General features: G+C 34.4%; 1 protein-coding gene across 3 annotated transcripts in view; it reads right to left on the bottom strand.

The window, feature by feature from the left end:
* Positions 1-22,163, bottom strand: part of kitlga (kit ligand a) — a 42,999-nt gene that overhangs the window by 6,266 nt on the left and 14,570 nt on the right. For 2 of the 3 annotated variants that reach the window (XM_088647186.1, XM_088647187.1), the window contains exons 2-9: positions 12,320-12,430; positions 11,998-12,060; positions 11,604-11,765; positions 10,653-10,836; positions 9,185-9,250; positions 1,686-1,789; positions 1,399-1,490; positions 256-307 (exon numbers count right to left, since the gene is read on the bottom strand). In XM_088647186.1, the coding sequence (XP_088503312.1) occupies positions 280-307; positions 1,399-1,490; positions 1,686-1,789; positions 9,185-9,250; positions 10,653-10,836; positions 11,604-11,765; positions 11,998-12,060; positions 12,320-12,430 (810 nt within the window). In that variant the 3' untranslated portion in view covers positions 256-279. Of the gene's footprint in view, positions 1-255; positions 308-1,398; positions 1,491-1,680; positions 1,790-9,184; positions 9,251-10,652; positions 10,837-11,603; positions 11,766-11,997; positions 12,061-12,319; positions 12,431-22,163 lie in introns of all 3 variants that reach the window. The other variant, XM_088647188.1, reaches the window with a different exon arrangement.

Below are 22,163 nucleotides of genomic sequence, written 5' to 3'. Positions count from 1 at the left end.
ACAAATATTCAGAAACTTTGTTGACTGAAACAAGCTAACCTTGGTCAATATCTGCACTACAAAAAACACATATTTTAAACTTTAATTGTATTTATCATGAATCAAATTTTTAAGATCACTTTTTAAAGTTAATTTAATAAGTATTACTCTTCCTTGATGATAAAGCTTACTGATGCTCTAAATTGTCTTTTGCTATTAGTGGTTTGGAATTTCCTTAATTTGTCAACAAAATAGGAATGTAAAACATTTACTCACCACAGCTGAACAAGATTATAAGAATTACACCTGAATGGTCTTCAGTTTTTCTCTATAAATATAAAAAAGCATGAGAAATAAGATATTAGTACAATTTGAGGGGTCTGGACTATTTGGTAATGCTTGAAAGCACTCAAGTAATCCCTTTGGTATGGTGAGAACAAACATGTACTGTACTATATCATGGGTAACAGTTTGAATGCATTCGTCCATAAAACAAAATGTGTGTTTCTTGAGTGTGGCTGTAAAAAAAAATCTTAAAAGAATTGTGGACAAAAAGGTCCACAAAAAGTCCTTTTTGGAGAGCAGGCTAAGCTCTTTAGTGCACGTCATTCAGGCTTCACTATGGACTACATTTCAGGCATACAGTACCTAAAGCTTTGTTTTCCCATGCTTGCATGGACTTTCACCAGAACCTCTGATTTCCTTCTTACCTGGGGGCTAAGGTTGATTGACCGCTCTAATTTTCCATTTAAGGGAGGAGTTCAAGAGGATTCCATACTTGGGGGACTTTGTGCACAGTACAGGCTATGGGCTATAGAAAACTGAACCTAATATGCCTGGTAGGCAAAAAGGCTTCCTCTAATTTGTAACATTTTTCAAATTCTGATCTTTCAGCACTTCGAAGCACAGAAATCCATGTCATAACATGTCGTGTTCTCAAATTTTAAGGATTTAATCTTCTACTGGACACTGATGGACACCTAAAGACATTTTTTAATGTCAGAGTCTTAAAAATCTTCCATGCCCACTATGGATAATATATCCTGAAAAGCTACTGGATTCCCCTTGTGTGTGTTACAACTTGCAATGCTTTTAAGATGGTCAAACTACAGTATACAGCCAATCCTTCGAACAACAAGACTGTACAGAGGTTGAAAGATCACAAAATGAGTCATGAGGTTATAAGTCACGTTAAGTGAGTCTGGACATGAGTGGGACATAGTATGGTGTAAATAATGCTGCATTCTATGCCACTATAAATGCATGTTCTTCATTTATAAAAACCTTAAATTAACAGTTAATCTGGCTGGCAATTAAAAGCAAACTTGGTAGTAGTTGGCAGTATATTTAAGTACCAAGAGCTACATTTTGCTTATATTTGAAAATTGAAAATAATTATGTATCTCAATTATGTATTACATTTCTTCAGATGTGCTGTCCACCTCCTCTTCCCTTTGTAGTCTACCATTTGATATATTTCCTGGAAAACTCCTTCTTCTTCTGCTTCTTACCTGTCAGGACAGAAAACAACATATTGGATTGAAACATGCTGTAGTAATAATGCATTGGGTTTATAAACTATATGTTGTATATATTTGTGTATATATACCTTTTGTGGTATAAACATTAACCTCTTATAATTAAATATTTGAAAAACATGTGTGGTTTGAACAATTTTTGATATACTCATAAAAACTCCACCTTACCTTCCACATGGCCAGAAGTACAAGACCACATAATGGAATAGTAATAAGTAAGTAAAGGAACTGCATCTTGTCTTTGACTCCTGATTCATCGGATGTTTGTTTATCTAAATTTGTGAGAAGGAAAAAATAAAAAATCATGGTATTAAAAACCAAGATTAATTTTTTTAATACTGTATACAATGTGCATTAAAATAATATTTGGTTTTCACAGTTTTCACAGTAGATTTAAAGCCTGTAATCATGGCACTTTAAAGTAGCAATTAATATTCATTATATACACAATCTCACACTAGCAAAAATCAAAAGAAAAAAGTAAATACATAATTAATATGAAAGAAAACTGAAAAAGCCATGGTTGTACTAGTATTTAAACTTAAAATTAATTTTGGTAAAAGTACCATACAGTAATAAGCCATACATGATTCTACAATATATGTAAATGTGTCCGTAAGGACCTCCGTTCAAGGAAGGATTCAACATGATGGTTTCAAAACAACTAAGGGATTCAATTCAGAAAAGCAGGAGAAAGGTATTTTTCAAAAGCAAACAACAAAAACAATGAATATCCCTTTTTGAATACCCGGTTGCAAAGAAGTGGAATGTATATCATTCCACCAGTTCATTAATGCAGGACTGCCTATAACTTGCTAACCCTCAGACTGAGCAGCTGGTCAAAGAGAAAATGGTGAAGCCAAAGTTAATTAAGTTAATTGAAAAAGCTAAAGTGTCCAACAGCACAGAAGGGAGAAAATGTGTTTGAGCCAACAATGTAAAAATTGGCCTGTATGCAAGAATGGAAAACCCCATCTGAAAGTCCTGTACTCTGTAACAGAGTATTTACAGTAAGTCTGTGATGGTGCCAGCCTCCTCCTGCTGGAATTACTGTATATTGGACACACCTTACTTAATGGGCTGATTAGTATGCTGTGGAATGAAATTGCGGAGGTGAAAAAGGAGTTAATGTGACTGGCTTTTAGATAATGGAACATTTCACAGGATCAGTAATTAGGGTATAAAAGCAGTCAGCTATAGCAGACAAGAGGCTATGTCTAAGTTCCTAAAGTTAGGGAGAGAGTTAGGATAGCACAGAAATTTAGGTTTTTGCTGCTGTGCTTTAACATCAGCTGCTAGCCTGCCTTCCTATTTTCTAGATATAGTTTGAAGGATTGAAGAGTTGATGGAAGAAGCTTGCAAGTCTTTTATTGGTTAGGGAGTGGATTTAGTTCATGAATGATGGATCCAGAGTGAATTTAGCAGTTTGTGTCTACTGTGTTTTCTTGGAATTAATATGAATATCTCAGTAGGGTTGTTGAGTAGTGCTGATTATAGTTGGAAACTGGGTGCTGAGGGTTAGGTCATGTAAGGTGCACAAGTAGGTCTCAGAGGAGACAAGGGGCATATGCTTTCCTCTTAAAGGATTAAAGGGGAAGCCTGTCCATTTATTGAAGGGATGAGCCTGGTCCAGTGTGTGCACTCCTAGTCTGGTGATACTGTATGTTGTCTCTGGGTTACATATTGTGGCCCAGAATTTTGCATTCACTACAATCATACAGCAAGCAAGTGCCAAATGTTTATTTTTTGTTCAGATAAAAAAAAATATATATTTTTTAAATTAAAAGTGTTTTATCTGCCGCAAAATCAATATAGCACATCACTCAATCAACGCCACCCCTAGTGTCAAGCAAGGGTTTAGTAACATTATGTTATAGTTTTGCTTCCAAGTTCTCTAGGATGAATCAAAGGAAGCTTGTTGAGACAGGACTGATCAGAGATGAAGCAAAGTACTTGAAAATCTTGGATGAAAACCTTTCTTGAGTTTGGAACAAATTTGACCTTTTAGCATGACAATCCGAGCACTAGGCCAAAACTACACTGGAGAAATTTAAAGATAGAAAACAAATGCCCTAGAATGGCAAAATCAAAGTCTTATATTTTTATAAGCCAAAAAATCTGGGTGTAGTTGTCAGTTTCTTGTGGAATACTTGTGATCAGCATATTGTTTTCTGACATTTATTTTCTTATCCTTAGATGTTTTTAAGTTTAGCATTCTGATTTTGAATAACAAGTTTAAAAAAGAAACAACTATAACATTTTCTTCAAGACAATTAAAAATTAAAACCGTTCACTCTTAGTTAGAGTTTCATTTAATATTCTTTACTGCAAGCTGTGATGTTCTATGGACCAACTCTACACTATTACAATTTGACTACAAAAATATAAGATTTATTGTGTTATGAAATCCTAAAATATAAGTCCATTCTTTGTTCCCAATATGTCTTACCAAAGGTTTTTTTTCCCCATGTGCATTTTTTGGTTTGTCTATAACTAAAATATTTCTGAACTTCTTCAGAAGTACTTTCAAATTCACACCACACAATTAGAGGACATCTATTATACCTGAAATCCTATACCAGAAATTGAAACTGAAGTAAATCAGTTACCCCAGTAAGTAAGATATTCCAGTCATCTAATTCTGTAGGCATCTTATTTCTTGGAAATAGGCAGAGCAAAGACTTTAACTGGAAAATGTTACTCAAAATGAAAAAGGATACCCGATCAACAACACTAAATCAAAAATAAAACCAAAGTTTCTAGATTTTTGTCAAGGGATTAATTTCAGCATTATCAACAACAACACTAAAGTCCTAAACTTTGCACTGCTGCCTGTGAGAGGGCAGTAGGTTCCCACAGAAAGCTGTACATCAATTGGTTAGGTAAGAGTTTAAAAATTAGGAAACTGGGGCGTACAGGGTTGGTCAGATTTGGACCAACTAACCGACTGGTGGAACTGAGAAATTTGAGTTTTGGACACATGAGTTTTGGAAGACTCTCAGGGACTTAAAGTTTGGAGCCAGTAAGTAGCTTACCTACCCAGCTGAGCTTATCAAGAAGGCTCATGAATTCTAGTTAGAAGCTCAAAGAAAAGATTTTTGAGCTTTTGTTTGTTTTGTCATTTATTTTGCCTCACAAAGTACATAAAAAGCACTCTTTAACCTATGCCTATTTTGTGGGTCTGTTTTATCTGGATCTGCCCATGAAAATTCTGGTTTATGACACTCTACAAAAGGGTGTGTTACAGAGCCATTAAGCATGACCTTAGTTTTAATACTGTTTACTTTCAGAATGTTATGCTGCCTCCATATCTTAACATCAGATTGGATGCTGTAAAGGGCAGAAACCAGAGCAATAATAGTACCTGATTTAACCTGCAAGTAAAACCAAATTGTCAGCATAAGAGTGAAGCTCAAATGCATGATAATCAGCTGAGCAAGATGCAATAAATATGTGCAAAAAAGTACAAGATACAGCACAGAATCCTACAGAACATTACTTAACTGAGGCATCACCAGATTAAAACATAGAAGATTTGGATTAGTCAAATAGGAACCAAACCGATGAAGGCAAGTAACATAAATCTCTACATAGATTTCCATGGAATTAACTAAAATGCTATATTTTAAGACAATAACCACAGCTGCATATAAGTCCATAAGGAGAAGAATTAGTAACATATGCAAATCATAAAATGTAACAAGTGTCATTCAGTACTGTGTCTTTTGTCTAAAATCTAAGACTGTAAAGGTTAAAACTGCTCATTTGTTCCAAGATATCCAACTGATATTAAACTACTACTACTGCTTGCTCTAGAATTTTTTCAAGACAGCTAATTGGAAATAAGACAGCATTAATGAAATACTTTACTCTCTGGAAAGGTTCATCTCATATAGGTATGATGGCAATACATTTTAAGCTTGCAGATACAAGACCAGATTTCAAAGATTTATAAATGAGGTGAGTAACAAATGGGCAAAGAGCACAGGCCTCTCACTATTTGACAATGTTGTGAAATGAGTAGTATACACAGCTGTAAAATGTGCAATAATTCAAACCAGTGAAAGCTGAAGTATGTGTAGTAGACATGGACACAAAAGACGAACACAGAAGGTGATTATTAATAATATGAACAGTATCTTATTGTGTCAAAATTACACGGTTGGGTCATAATATTCTGTAAAGTGTGGCTAAACAAACCTACCATTTTGTCTGAGCCTTTTATTGATAGTGAAAATAGGATTGTTCTCAAGTCAACATTCTGCTGCAGGAACCTCTGTGGAACCTTGCTTGTTTGACTATAAATAATTGTATCACAATTTGTCTCAAGTCAAAATTAACTCAAGTGATGTTTTTGTGATTTCTTCTACCAGAATAGTCGCATAAACCAAATTCCATTAACTATTAATAATGGGGAAGCCGAGTCTTATGGTCAGAAATTCTTCATTTAAATGCTTTTAGATTGGAAATGTTTGAAGTATGGGTGTGACCATGAGTTGGGAAGTTGACATGCTGAATACACCCAAAGGAATCCAAAGTAGCAAAGAAATCTGAAGTAGAAGAGCACTCAGGAGACTCTACATGTGTATTGAAGAGCATGGTAATGGAAATGATGATAGCTCAGAAAACACAGGCAGGAACCACGTCCCAGATTTGGAGAGCTGATAAGAACTGCCAGCAGAGGCTGAAATACCTTTATATTAAATTCAATGCATTCAACCATGTAACATTCTGGACAGGAAACACAATAAGTCAATCTACACATGAATGGAAGTTAAACCACTTCCCTGACCAGTTCCAAGGTTTTTCAACATATTTAGGGGGAACGTCCATTTGACAGCAGTGTTTTATTTTTTAGGTGGTACAATCCCCTGGGGAAAGGAGCATAAAGCCTTTTCTTTTATGATTGTTTTGGGAGGACTGGAGTCATTTAACAGCAGTAGTCCAGGTGTTGTGATCGCCTGGGAAGATTAGCCTAAAGCCATTTGCTTTCATGCCCATTCTTTGAAGGACTTTTAGAGCAACACAACAGCAAGGAATTTCAGTACTACTACAGGTACCTCTCCCAAGGTCAGATCTGTTTGAGATAACCCTGGATTCTTGTCTATTTATCTGGAGGGACAAGAACCACTGTAATTAAAGACAGCTTTGCTGTTGCAGGTTATGAAACTGTAGCTGATGCTATAATCTTACGACAGACTTGAATTTAATCCACAGATAAACATTTTGTACATTTTTTCAAACAATTCCTAAATTCTTTTCATCCACTGAATAGTATGTTAAAGCCTTTTGTTTTACAGAAAAAATTGTACTAATCCAACTCTCAATAATAATCATGTCATGGTTATAATTCAGTCATTATTAAATTTAAGCATCTGAATTAAAAAAAAAATCAATTTAAATCAAAGTACAAAACAAAAAATTTCAAGAAAAAAGATCTACGTAAATAGGTTACCCTCCAAGGTTTTAATGGAAAGTGTGTTCATGTTTAAAATATTTGTTTCTGTACACCCACATGCAATAAGTTAAGTAATCCTAACAGTTGAACCTTCTAACTCAAACCAGTATGGGTTTTCATCTTTAGAAAATGCCACAAAGAAATTAATTTTAACAAAGTCCTACTTTGGAAAATGTATTTTATATGCTAAATTCACATACTTGTATAGTAACATGTTTAGTAATGCCAGGCTGTATAACATTATGATACAGATAAAGGATTATCATAATAATTATAAATATTATAATATGATTATATTCCAAATGCACACTTACAATTAAAGCTACTAATAACTACTACTTACAAAGGCATTAAAGCTACTTAATTTTTAATGCTTTAAGGGATTGTCAGTTCACGTGTTAGGGTAAGTATGAAGATTTAGATATCTGTTTAAATGCCATTTGAATGTATTCCCTTCCAGATATACATCCTCCCAGAAGTATATACATATTGTATAAAGGAGGACCTCTGAGCAATATGAAATGCATATTTTTACTCTATTTTTACAATACTGAGAAAGAAGAAAGATAATTTTGTAAAACATGGTAAAAAATATAAAAGGTTCAGTTTTATTCAAGATCAAGTTTTATGTTTACAGATCTGTTTAAAGTGTTTCACACAAAACTAGATTTCTTTTAACAAAATCTTTGCAACATGAAAAGTTGTTTATAACCTTCAAAATAGATCATAATTATTACAACTACTAGCACCATGTATGGTTTTAACCATACATTTGAAATTTACAGTACATGCCCTTGTACAATACATTTATTACATTTACACAAAAAAACGGAAAACAAAATGCAATTGCTGTGATAGACAAAATGAAAAAGCATACTGTACAGACTGTGTGGACACTGTCTCCATGTGTATCAATGAAGATAGCCTGCTTTCATGCATTGTGTCTTCTCTGAACAGGAGATTACATATACTGTCTAAACAGGGAAGTCTTGAGCTGGTACCAAAAGTCTGATTATTTTCCACAACTGAGCAGCAAGGGTGCAGAGAATGAATTAACTGTGTACCTCTTCTCCATTCTCCCTCTTCCAGACCAGGAGGTGAAGGAGCAGTAATAGTCTAGTTTGGACAGCACCAGGGCTTGGACTAGCAGCTACAGTATGTGGATCAGTTGGTAAGGAAGAGGTGAATTCTATTAATGTTGCTCAAAAAGAAACAGCAAAGGTGTGCCACAGAAAAATGTGTTGTGAATAGGAGAGCTAAGGGTCAACAGCATGATTGAGTAAAGAGAAACAGAAATGGTGAGATCCACATTTCACAATTAAGTAACTGTTTTATTTTTAAGTCACTTAAAAGGATTTTTTTCGGCTAACTGTACAACTAACTTTGAAGTATCTAAGTACCTGTGCTACTGCATTTGTGTCTTTCCATTCAAAAGTGAATGGTTTAAAAATGACATATTTAGGATGACAAAGCCTTCTGTAATGATGATGGAAAAAACACAAAGTCCTTTATGGAAAATTTTAAACTCCAAAGTCATCTGATGCATGTTCAGAAACAGGGATGTCCCTGCCCTTAAGGTGCTGATAAATCCTCAAGACATTTTGACTTAAATTGCAATTTAAATAGCAATTACCAACATAGAGCTTAGCCTCTGGCTTTCTTTAACCTGAAAATCATTCATCACCTCTTTATACCTGGTGCACATTATAGACTATTCATGTTGGACCTGTTGGATGAGTAATTATCATAATTAACTAATTGTTCCCTTTTACTGCTAATGAGCCCTTAACCACAGCTAAAGGGTCCTTTCTTCCAACATTAATGAAAACACTATAACTGAATGAAAATGTTAAAAAGATAAAATGAACTTTAGTTATAAGGCAATAATGTCAGAAGTGGTTCTTGGATAACAGACTATCACCTCCCTTTTCCTGAGTACCTTTTTGTAACTTGAAACAATGTCTGAAGCTGAAATCTCAGTGAAATTGTATAAAATGAATTTATGTTACTGAATATAGCAACCTAAAAGGGAATATATAAACTGTCACTCACTAAATTCTACAATAACTTCTTCAGCATTAATTCCATTTATACATATATGTGGGGAGTACACCTTGACTACATCTATCTTCAGTGTTGAATGACACAGGAGAACGTAATCTTTTTGTCCATGTTTCAGTCTGTTCTTTTTATGAAACCATGCACTTACCTGGAGTGCAATTAGCTGCAGCTGTGCAGGCTGTTGTTCTTATTGTTCCAGTTATTATTGTAGATCCTGCACAAAAAGGGTGGAGTATTAGTGTACTGTGATGAAAAACGTTTATTGAGAAATATTAAACGTTCGTCATAAGCTCCTTTTCTTTTCATTTATACAATAGGATAGCTCTGAAGTCTTTAAAAGAGTTCCTGCACTGTATAAGATCTGAAGAGTGCTCTATGATCTACACATTAACAATGAAGGTTTAGTTCTTTCTTCCATTCAGGAATCAAAAGAGGAATTTAGCAGCTGCTTTGTTACTCTGGAGAAAAGTCAGTAGAACTCAGTTCAATATATGAACACCTGTATTTAATTTAATTTTCCAAAACATGTGTTTAAAAACAAACAATAGCTCTTTAATCAGTAGCAGAGAGAAAATTAACCGTACAACCTAAGAGGTGGTATTTACAATAGATGAAAGGAAACACAAACTGTGATGTGCAAAGAAATATTTATATTAGTGGTCACTGCTCTGTAGGATAATATCACATAAGTAGTATTTTCTACTCAACATATTTTGTATAAGAATTTTAATGTATTAAAAATAGTCTGAATGTTAACATATGTCAGCGCGAAAGAAGCAAAGGAATTAACTTGAATTAACTATTTTTAATCTGTTTGATAAAAAAAGCTACAAATGACAAATATGAGATTGCACATACAATATATAGTAGGGAGACCACTATTCAAGCTGTGGTTGAGGAAGAAATGATAAAATGCAAATAAGATTCATTTTAATGGAATTTTGTTTTGTAAAATGACTTATGAGAGTGTATTGAAAAGCCTGAAGAAAGGTGTCCCTGCTGCACCAACAATATATAATAAGTAAGAAAGACACTATATGGAATAGTACTATTGCTTGATAAAACCTCAACAAAACAAGAGATTATGTTACTGACAGTTATTTATTTTCTTAATTTCAATTAAAATTATTTTTATGAAGGTTATGTCATTTACATTTTCACATGAGTTTCCTAGATTCAGTAGATTATCAATTTTAAAGATAACATTTATTCTTATTTTTCCCCAAAACAAAGACAGCTGAAAGTGCAACAGTAAATCTGTAGGTAAAAATAACTATTCACTTGCTGTATTGTTTTAAACTTCAAAGTCACACTTATCGGTCTCTCACATATTGACTCTCCAAAGTCTTGGAGCCTACTGTCTGTGTGACACCAGTCACAGTTGCTTGAGAAATACACTTTCAGCACATCAAGGTATGAAATTGACATCTTTAAAACCTCAACTTATGCACTAAAATAGATAATGAAGAGGTTTGATCCTGGTTTCCTTAAACTTGCAAATTTGTGAGGCCAGCTGTCAAGATAAAGTTTTGAATCAGGGGACCTGCATCCTAATTTGGACTATTACAGGACAATATTTATATTTACATAGAAAAGGTCATAAATAGTCTGATTACCTGTTGTTACTGTAGTTGGTTCTCTTGTGGTTGTAGGGCAGGGAGGACTATCACAGGTGTCAGACAAATGTTCATTTTCATGTTGTCTATATGTATCAAAAATGTCTGTTACATAGTCAAAATAGTTTTCTGTCAACAATTTGTCCTCTTTGTAATGACAATCAAATTCTCTCATTTTAAATTCCTTCAAAGGAAAATGAGAAAAACTTAGATTAGGACCTCACTGGTATAGTTTCAAAGAAATATAAGACAATTAATTCGATTTAAAGAAAAAAATGGATTGCAGGACGAAAAGTAAAACTTTAAAAAGAATAACATAACGTCAACAAAATGTACTAAATAAAATAACATAATGGTCTTCTTAATGAAAGTAATTACAATGTCAAATTATTTGTACATTTGTAAGTGTTAATACTTGTCTGCACTTAGAAATGAAGCACAAATTAAAATGCATTTCTCATTCACAGCTGTTCTGTACTTTAATCTTTAGTCATTATGTATGGTTATGCTCAGTTCAGGAAAAAGAGTGGAAGACAGAGAATGGGGAGCAGAGGCTAAAGATGGAGGTGAAGATCTTGTGGCTGTCAGTAATGTTGGAAAAGATGGAGCTGAGATGGGATAAGAAAATAGAGAAAGAGGTCCCACAGGTTTTTAGTACAAAACTGAAAGATTAATAAAAGGAGAGTATGGCCAAGGTGACAGCTGAAGAAAAGCATGAGATAACAGAGTGACAAAAGTCTAATGAAGAAGGCAGTTTACATTTCCTCTAGTTTCTGTGCAGTTTCCCAGAAGCAAGTTTTGAGATTCAAGTAAGCTAAGCTGTTCTAATACAATATGTTGTTCTAATACTGATGAAGACAGAAAACAACTAACATTATTTAAAATGCAGAGAAATAAAACAGTTGGCATAAAATAGGAATAAAGCAGAGATTTTGACATAAAATAACATACCAGAAATACTTTGTCGGTATATTCCAAACGCATATTCTGCATCATGTGAGTAAGAAGTGAGATATTTTCTTTGTTGGAAGATATGTTGCCAAACTGCTTAGTGAGATTGCTTAAACTTTTCTCCAGATAATAAATATTAAGTTGCACCCAACACATGTCATTCTGCAAGAAAAAGAAAATGAAATACATAAGTTGTTTTTGCAACCATTAAAGTCTCAAATCCTTTCAGAAATAAATAGCTCTCCTTCATACATTTTAAAATACATAGATGTACAGTAGCTAAAAGATTAGCATTATCTTTTCCATAATATTGTCAAGTTGACTACTGTACTTTGAAGAGTCAACATTTAGAGTCTGGTTTCGTAAAGATAACTGTAGTTGAAGTATAACTTACCACTGCTTCAGGACGAGGGATATAGCGTACATGAATCTTGTAATCCTTTGGTATATTCTGTTTCTGAAAAAAGGTGACACACCAGATAACATTAAAAATTAATCTCAGATGTTTAACATTAAACAGGGTATTCATCATCTAAAATATTACTTTCTCTTGGTACTGTACTTATGGATAAATGGTAAAATACAGTAAAAATTGTTTAATTTCCAAAATCCTTATTATGTTTACCCACAATTAAACAATTAAACTACTTTGGCTTTGACGTTAGAGTGCAGTTAAAAGTGCCCTAATATCCTAAACATAAAATTAAAATTCTTACCAATAAGGGAATTACGTTAACATCATCGGTTATAGGACTTCCCAATCCACATGCACGTTCCACAAAGGTGATACACAAAAATAAATAGCATATAAAAGCAGTTATCCAAATCTGTGAAAAGAAGGAAAATTTATCATAAAGTGTGAAAAGATTAAAAGGTAAAATTAATCATCTGTAATGTTCAAAGAGTTTTTTCTTAGGAAGAACGTTTAGAAATAATTATTTTGGAAGGGATAGTGGCACGATAGTTACAGTAGCACTTCTGCCTCAGAGCTCTAGGATCCTGCATCTGGCAGCAACAGTGGGTATGTGTCAATATACAATTTGAACAATCTCACTGTGTTAGTGTGGGTTTTCGGTGTTCCAGTTTCCTCCGACCTCCCAATGACATGCCAGCTAGGTCTGACTGGCTATTGTAAATTGTCTTTTTCCATGGCACTACAATTTACTCTGACCCAAGGGGAGACCAGTCATATGCTCACAGTCCTGCCTTTTCCCCTGTATTTGTGAGATAGTCTTTGGCTTGCTGCAATGTTACCGATAATGAGAATCACCAAATGTGAATTGGCTTGGATCAATTCTTACAACCACACACCAACCCCAAGAGGGAAAACATTTGGTCTTCCTCCACAATGTATTCAGTCATATCAGTCAAGCTACAGTATTCACACTGTAACCCTACAGCACATGTGGATAGGTTAGCACTGAATGGAAGAGTAATGGGGCTCTCTTTGACCATACCGAAATCTCACAAGTCTAGGCTAGCCAGAAGAATCACTAATACACTATAAGCCAAAAAGTGTCCCAGCTTTCCATTGAGTGAGTTGAAGGATTCATTGTAGCTTAAGGGATAGGCTTACTGATACAGCCAAGATATGAACCTTCAATGCCTTAGCATCAGGACTCAACACACATTCCAAGTTAAGAAACATCTTTATTCAATGAGCTACTTAGAATCCCAGCATTAGTCAACTCTGCCTTTCATTTTATACAGTGTTGGAAAAGGGTTTTCAAAAAGACACAGGAGAGCCTGGTCCTGCCCTGGCAAGCAATGGGCACAAGGTAGGATTTACCCTGAACGGGATGCCAGTGCCTCACATCAAGACCAGTTTAACCAGAAGCCACTTATCCTACCAGTACATCTTTAAGGAAGGAAACTGGAGCATCTGGAGGAATTCCACACAAACATGAGGAGAGCATAAAGTACAAACTCCATGCAGATAGTACCCCAGGAATTTGGCTCAGGGCCCCAGTGTTGTGAGGCAGCAATGCTAGCCACTGCACTACTGTGCCACCCTATAATCATGCTTTAATTTTATGTGCCTAGTCTATGAAAGTGAAACTCTATTCTCAACCACAATCAAAGTGAGGTACTAAAAGGAAACTGTTAGGTTAATTTTCATAGATCTAAATTAACAAAAGTAACTGTTATAAAAAATGTATTTGATGAACAGTGTGCAGTGAAATGAACTGTCTTCCAGGACATGCATTTATTAGCTTGAAAACTTTTATGTGAGCAACTTTTATTTGCTCACATTTAAAACTAATTCGATTTTTAAAAGCTGAAATGATAAACTTTTAAATACATACAGTATGATCTACATATTGTCAATAAAGAAGGTATTGACAGATTTACTACACGTTGTGTTGACTATGTGTTCTCCTAAATGCACTGTCAAGAATCGGAGGTAGTATTCTGGTATTATGGTTTGTGATGTTTCAAATCAGACAGTATGCAACTTTTTTGCTTGTTGTTCTCTCTCATTCTTGAGACAATACGTTTTTCTAGGTGAAATTAGTTGTATGTTCTAGTTTATATCAACAGAAAAAAACAGCAAAAAATCAGCTGCAAGTTTGGCAACTGACCCTATTCAAAGTTGGTCCTACAGGCACCAAACTACTGTATCAAGTCTGGGTTTAAGGCACGCATTTAAGAGATAAGTAAAATAATCACTCAGACATTTACAGTTTTTTTGTTCGAGGAACTCTCTTCCACAGACGTAAAACTAGGACAAGAGACCAAGTCAAGTAGGGCAATAACAAATAAACCATCAGATAGAGGTTTCCATAAGAAACAATCAGCTGACTTTTAAAATAACACCACTTGTAGTCCTAATAGTTTTCTAAAAACATAAATGGTAAACACAGGGAACCTTCAAGAAACATTGAGTCAGTGGAGACAGTATCTCTTTTTTTTCCAATTTAATTTGATGTCACATTTCTTTTACGTTATTACTGAACTTTAATACAACACTAGACTCTTCTGTTTGACAAATCTGCTGCAGCATGGCTAATGCCTTTTGAAATAGAGGCTCATGAATCCTTTCTTTTTAGGAGGCCAAAACTCAGACATCTCCCATTATACTTTCCCAGATCATTGCAAGTGGAATTTGGTGCGACAGTTATTTTAAGTAATCTTCTACTATAAAAATGATCAAAGCATTCCATTGGTATACCAATTGCTCCACTTGATATGGAGTCCAAAACGCAATAAAACATACAGAAATAATTAAGAAAATGTTACTGCATAATGTTTTTAATACTAATATGATATCCTTGAAAGGTGGTTTGCAGGGCTGTTTTGGCACTGAGTTGGCACAGAAGGCAGGAGCATGAAAGTCAGAATGTTTTTTTTCTTTCTATTCATGTGCATTCACATTTAACAGTTCACTATCTGAGAGACAAAACCTTCTTTTGAAAAATGGTCCTCTGAGTGTATAGTAACATGTAAAAGCACTTAATCCTTTCCATCTCATTTCAGAAGGCATACAGCAGATATGATTTACAGATACTGCTATTTACTATTGGTTTTGTTGCCATAAGTTATAAATCAGGCAAATAATGTTAATTCCTTCACAAGAATCTTCAGTATATTGTTACTTTGTTTGAAATGAAATTTAGATATTACAATATACTGGAACAGCAAACAAATATAATTCAAGATTTATATTACATAATACTTCTTGCCATGTTTAGCTTTCTTGAAAAGCTGTTCTGTTGTTAATACATGTATGGTTCAATTGAGCGCCAATTATAGACAACAAGGGTAAATGAGATTATTAAAATTTTGCCACTTTAAAGTATTTTTACTAAGGGCAATAACATCCAAGAACTGAATGCTTAGTGAATGCTTTGAATACAGGTACTTGGTGAGATAGGTTTGGCTTAACTTGAAATAGGATGAGGAGGCTTGAACCCCATTCACGGAGGAGTAAATCAAGGGATAGCTGCAAGTATAGATGGGGTGGAGGAGGGATGCTTGAAGTGAAGGGAGTCATTTATGTTTGATATATATTTAATTTCTGTAATGATGGTGATTAAATAGAACTCTGTGTGATTGACTTGTCCCGAACTTCAATTAATGACTTCGATTTCATGAATATTGTAAATATGGAAGGTTTATAAAACCATTTCCAATACGATTTATACAATACATTCAAGAAATACATTTCTAATTTTCTATACTGACTTCCTGAAATAACGTACTGACAATGTGTTTGCAGTTTCAGAGAAAGGAATGATACAGGTAGGAAACCAAAAATTGATCTGTAACAGAAAACCTAACAATATGATTCCATAATTCTGACAATGGAAGGGAATCTCAACCTCACATAGAGTGTTATACAGCTTGTGTAGTTTAACTTACACACTATTCATTTTTCCATCTTGTATAATCCAGGGCTAGACTCCAGTAAAATCATAATCATACCAGTGACGAAGAACCAAAAATAAGATTATCTTTCCATATGAAACTACCAACACAACTGCACTTTGTGAATTGACAGGAAAGGCAACATTGAAAGGTTTCTCATGGGGAATAAATTAGGGGCGTAGTGCCTACTCAACAATCCACTTCAACTGATTTAACTCCCTGCTTTCTTTCCTGTAGCATGGTGCCTGAAACGCCATGAGGCTGAATCTTTATGTATTACTTAATATATAATTTTACCATGACTTCACTCAATTTAAATTCTATATCTTTATATAAATCCAAGCATTTACTTGAGGCCTGTGAAGCACAAGGTGGTGCAGTGGTTGGTATTGGTGTCTTGCAGTGCCAAGGCCCTGAGTTCAATTCTAGATCTGCTCTCTGCATGGAGTTTGTATGTTTTCTCCTTCCTTGCATGGGATTCTTCGAGGTGTTGTGGTTTCCTTCCAGAGTCCAAAGACATACTGGTAGGTTAAATGTCTTCTGGCAAGATCTACATGTGAGTGTGTGGGTATGTGTGTATTCCCTGCGATGGACAGGCATGCTGTCCGGGGTGTATCCTGCCTTGCGTCCATTGCTTGCAAAGAAGCGGTTAAAATAATAGAGGAATGGATTGAGGGCTTTTTTGAGTGCTTGTCTACACTGGATAATTGACGAAAGTGATGAGTTTGCATAAAATTCTAGATCTCACCGATACTGTGTTTCTAATAGTTCAATAGCTCTCCTTTTATATTTGAAATATAGTTTACATGTTTTTCTTTTGTTGTCTAAACTTGTAAACATGATACTGTCAAACTGGACTCAAAATCTGGACTCTACACCAAACTAAAAAAGCTAACAAATACTGATATTAGGCAAAAACAGATTTTTAAGGAATGTAAGAATCTGAAAAGATTCTCAATTGCATGAGAATTCTGTCACTTTTCTATGGCAAACCTACAGTAAATCAGTTCAGGTGTAAAAGAATAGATTGAAATGTCTCATAATAAGTGTCATGTATGTAATCAAAGTGGTTTAACTTGACGTCAGACTAAACATGTCTACCTCTATATGTTCTTTTAGAGTTGTATTAAATTTCAAGCCACAACTCATATAGTTAGACAAATCAATGAAGAACATCTAAGAACTTTCAAAACTAATCAGGGATAGAATGGTAGAGGTACAGGTAAAGAGAAGATCACCTTTTTGAGCACAGTGAAGTCCACCATTAAGAAATGAAATGTCCATCATAGATCTATACACTGCTTGCATTAGGCCGCCCTTTCAAACTGAGCAACCAGGCAAGCAACAAACGGGTTATAGGTGCTACTGTAAAGCCAAGAATGACACTGAAAGATATCCAAAGCTTTTGTTCATATACACACTATTCATACAGTGTAAAGATGAGATGAAAGGTGAATAATTATTCAATCACTTAATCTCAGTTTGTATTTGCTTAATAGGTTTTTCTGACATTAAACTTCCTTCATGTATAACAGTGTTGAGTTTGATGATCAAATCTGAATACAAAAATTTGGAAAACAAAATACATACAGTACATGCCTTGCAATTCATCAAAATGTAAGATTATTTGCAGGAGGTGAATACTTTTACTGTATTTGGTGTTGTAAAATATCTACAAAGTGTCAACATTTATTTTTGACTGCTTCAAGGAAATGGTTTTGTTACAGTAGGTGGTTGACAAAACAGCTTCATTACTTTGTATTGAGAGAGGAGTTTTACTTAAAAAACTAAATGTGTGTGTAATTTTGTTTTTGGTACAGTGAATTATTTTGGTTGGACACACATACCACAAAATGCTTAGTTTTGTCTAGTTTTGTTTTGGCAACTAGTGAGAGATGAAATTGCATTTAAAATGTTTTCTGTGAATTATACCCTTCCCACTTTGTTTTAATCATTACAAACTTACTACTAATTACTTCTGAAGTACTGTACATAACCCATAGTTTCCCCTTAAGGCATTTCATTGTCTTGTACCTACAAACTCAAAAACATAACTACTGCTGTGTAGTTATGTTGCCACAATATCAAACATTCCTATTTTGTAGGAAAAGACAGACTGCACACATGTGGATTCTTAGTTTAATGATAAAAGACAGCAATTAATCATGATGGTCTCATAGGCAGAAGCAACAGTTTCTGATAATGTGCAAAAGAAAAGGTGTGCATTTCCAGTGTTACAAAGCAAATTGTACCCACTTTATTAAAAAACCCTGGTTTGTTTGTCCTTTTGATTATGTTTAATTGGTTTAATGCATTTTATTTTTATTGGTTTAATAATCTGTTCAACGCTCCATATATAATTAAATTATTATAATTGGTGGTACTATACTGTAAAAGCAAAAAAGTTGCAAACAGGAGAATTAAGTCAATTGAGAGAGAAATGCAGTATTTAACTCTTAATAATAACCGACAAACCTAAAGGCATTCAGCTAGCTTCAGTACATAGGCTGCTTTTGCATGGCAAGCCAATGAAGTCTTAGAAAACTCTGGACCCCAGATGTGCTAAGCTTGTTGCAGTCTGGTTCTTGAGTAATTGTAGTTAAAGTCAAATAATAGCATAGCCCTGATGCAGTTTGGACTATAGGCACAACTTTCAATTTGAACACTATGAACCCCATACTCTGAACCCTGAGCCATGTAAAAGCATTTTTTTTATTCCACACAGCATTAGTGTTCATAATTTCTTTTACCAGTTCAAGTATACTATTCTGGCAAATGCACATCATCTCACAAATTGGCAATTACTGCATTTCTGTACTTCTGCTAGTAGTGGTATTATTGTCTTTATGTGATATCACACATTGAGAGTCGCATTAATCAAATGTTTGTAAGAGATATGTCTGTGGATAAGATGCAGTGGATGACATAGAAACCTTTTATTCTGTGAATGAAATCCTAAATACAAACTTCAGTTTATCACATCGTCAGTGTAAAATCCTTCCTTTCACCTTGGAATGCAACAACTGTCCTAGATGTAAAACAGTTATTTATAAATTTAAATCAGATTTTCTATGCTTTAAGAGCTTGTCAGATATTATTTCAAGTGCTATTTCTTTTTTGTATTTTAAAAGACATTAAGAATTCCATAAATGTATATACTGTATAAACTGTATATACACTGAAAAATTGATAACAGCATTTGCTGCTGTTTTAATTACTTTTAATTACTTCATTCTAAATGCAAACTACATTATTAATAAATGTGGACAGGAAGATTTGTAAGCTCTTATTCAGCCACATACGGCAACTAATTTTATACAATGATCAAGCACTGTTTATAATCAGGATTCTGCTGACAGAGACAGAAAAAAAACAGTCATGACAAAAAAATGCTTTGACCACCTGATGAGTAATGAAAACAGTATTTCCCTAGAACAGTGGTTCTCAAACTTTTTGGACCAAGTACCACCCCTAATCTAACCAAAGCATCCAAGTACCACCTACAAGTCATCATCTCATAGGAACCCCAGAAATTCTCAATGACCAACATGAGCGCACGTGCACACACACTCACACATACATATAATAAATATTATAATAATAAACGTTATTTGATATAGCGCCTTTAAAGGTGGCTTCTCAAAGGGTTTTACAGAACAAAACAGTAACAACAACAAATAAAAATAAAAAAGCACCATTTCAGTGAGAGGGGTGAGCCTGTTTAGTCGAGCAAAGCAGATGTGAATTAATGTTTCGAGCCTTGATACAATTCACAACAGAGTCTAACAGATTTTAAATCATCAGGCATTTTCTTGATGGCAAAAGTCTCACGGTGGATGTTGCAATGCATCCATTCATTTCTGGAGCAACCTCTAATTCGTGCAACTACACTGCTGTGTTGGCTTGTCATCGCTCTAGCACCGTCTGTACAAACTCCGACTCGTTTTATCCAGTCGATGCCATTCTCTTCGATAAATTCATTCAGAAGCTGAAATATGTGCTCTCCTGTAGTTCCTGTTGGTTGCGGCTTACAGAACAGGAAGTCCTCATGGGACATACCATCAAACCTGTGTCTAACGTAAACGAGCAAATTGGCCAAATCGACTACAGACTCATCTAATTGCAGTGAAAAACATCTGCTCATCTTAACATGCTCTACCAGCGTACTTTTGATATAATCCTTCATTTCAATAATTCTGTGAGTGACTGTGTCTTTCAGAGGGGAAGCAGGTCGAGCTGTTTAGCAGCTTTTTCTCCACACATAATACGTGTCAGCTCTTTTGCCAACGGTGAATAAAGTTCTTCAAAAATAGTGTGGGGATTACCTGCTTTAGCAATCCGCAAGCTTGTTTTTTTCTGCGTTTCCGTTTTTATTTCCGTATTTAAGTTTTTATTTCATGCGCATGGGAGCGAAACACAGAGACGCACGGTGTATTTTTCTCAAATTAACTTAGAACAGTTCTTAAATATTTTTCTGTTATCTATCACACTTTCCTGTGCTCACCAGATTACCAGCATTCGTAGCACATATTTCGATGCAGTCCTGTGTTTACAACATTGGCATTGTTCCAAAATCACGCACATTCTCCTTCCTCCCTATTTGCTGGAGATACAGTAGCTTTATTTTAAATACAATTGGTCACTTGCGTGAATAGCACACATTCCAATAGAGTGGTATAGAATTACAGAGTATCTCTTGTGGCCACTGAAGTATTAACACGCACTGTATCGTAGTACGTAGGGTGCGTATTCGGCACGTATTAAAATACAAAATATGAAAACCCGTCCCGATTTTTCAGCACACACAACATAGTTCCAGGGTCATTTGGCGTACCACCTGGCGGCACTCTGCGTACCACTGCAGGTACGCGTACACACAGTTTGAGAACCACTGCCCTAGAAAGTATTAATTCAATGAACATTCTAAATTGATCTGCCTAGTACCTTTATCAAAAACAACTTACTGTACATCTATACCTCTTTAAATAGAGTGGTATAGTATGTTACTGAGGTAAAAAATGAAAGACTTTGCTCAAAGGTACAACAGTAGAGTTCCCACACAGGATTTGGGCTTATAACGTTCTAGACTGTAGACAAGTCCACAGAGCCAAACCCATACACCACACAGTTATCTCAATCCTAAGAATAAAGTTACAGAGTTTTGAAAGGACATTTGTTTCTTCTTTCTACAAAATATTTTACAAGCTTTCCTGTAATTTAACTTAATGTGAGTTTACCACATGAACATCAAACATAGTCATAATGTGTTGAGACACTGTGTGCTAAAAGTAGTGAAAGTAAGATTTATTTCCTTGCTTTTAAAATGTTAATAACTTAAATAAATACAACACAAATTAACTCAATTTCAATTCACAGTGAAAGAGGAACACAAAGTTGGGTTTATCTCAATATTATACAGCCTAGATAGTTTACAATGCTGTTGTTCTATGTAATATCATTGTTAAACTGCTAACAGTGACACAATGAGACATGGATAATTTGAATTATGAAGGTGTTTCTATTGCTTCCTTTCACAAAATTGAGTGTAACATAATGCAATAATTTATTAATGTATTAATCCTTGTAGCCTGTAAAAAAAGCAGCATTTTTTAATAAACTTTTTAAACTTTAAATGCATGATGTAACAGAATAAAAGCTGATCTGATAAGAACTCAAATAATGAGTCAAGACTCCAAGGTTAAATGGGTAATTAATTTTATTCTAGTTTACCTTGTTACAGTATATACACTCATTTATCACATCATTATATGATGCTTAAACTGAGTTTACATTAATTTGGTCATTTTATTTGGCAATAAATCAGAAATGTGATGGGAAAAAATATCAGAAAAATTAGAAGAATACAAAACCTCAAATGAAATTACAAGTGTCATAAATATCTTCAATAGGTTTAGATTTTTTCATTTCAGTAAATGTGATCTGCGGAATCAGAAACTACATTTTTTTCCTTTTCTCACAGAAATGTAAAATTTTAGAAGAATTATAATTGTTTAAACCAAATTAAACCAACATTTTACACCACTGAAGTACAGTACCCATCTGGAATGATTTTATATCGTTTCTGTTTTGTGAAGGTTGAAGCCATTCAAAAAAGCCATATTTTCAAATTGATTGAAAATAATTTCCTATACTTTTTAAGAGACTTTCTTTCTCTGACCAATTATTTTTCAA

Source organism: Lepisosteus platostomus, chromosome 9, assembly GCF_059453375.1.
Source record: "Lepisosteus platostomus isolate fLepPlt1 chromosome 9, fLepPlt1.hap1, whole genome shotgun sequence".
In the NCBI taxonomy this organism is placed as follows: Eukaryota; Metazoa; Chordata; class Actinopteri; order Semionotiformes; family Lepisosteidae; genus Lepisosteus; species Lepisosteus platostomus.
This window is presented reverse-complemented; position numbering and strand designations above follow the sequence as displayed.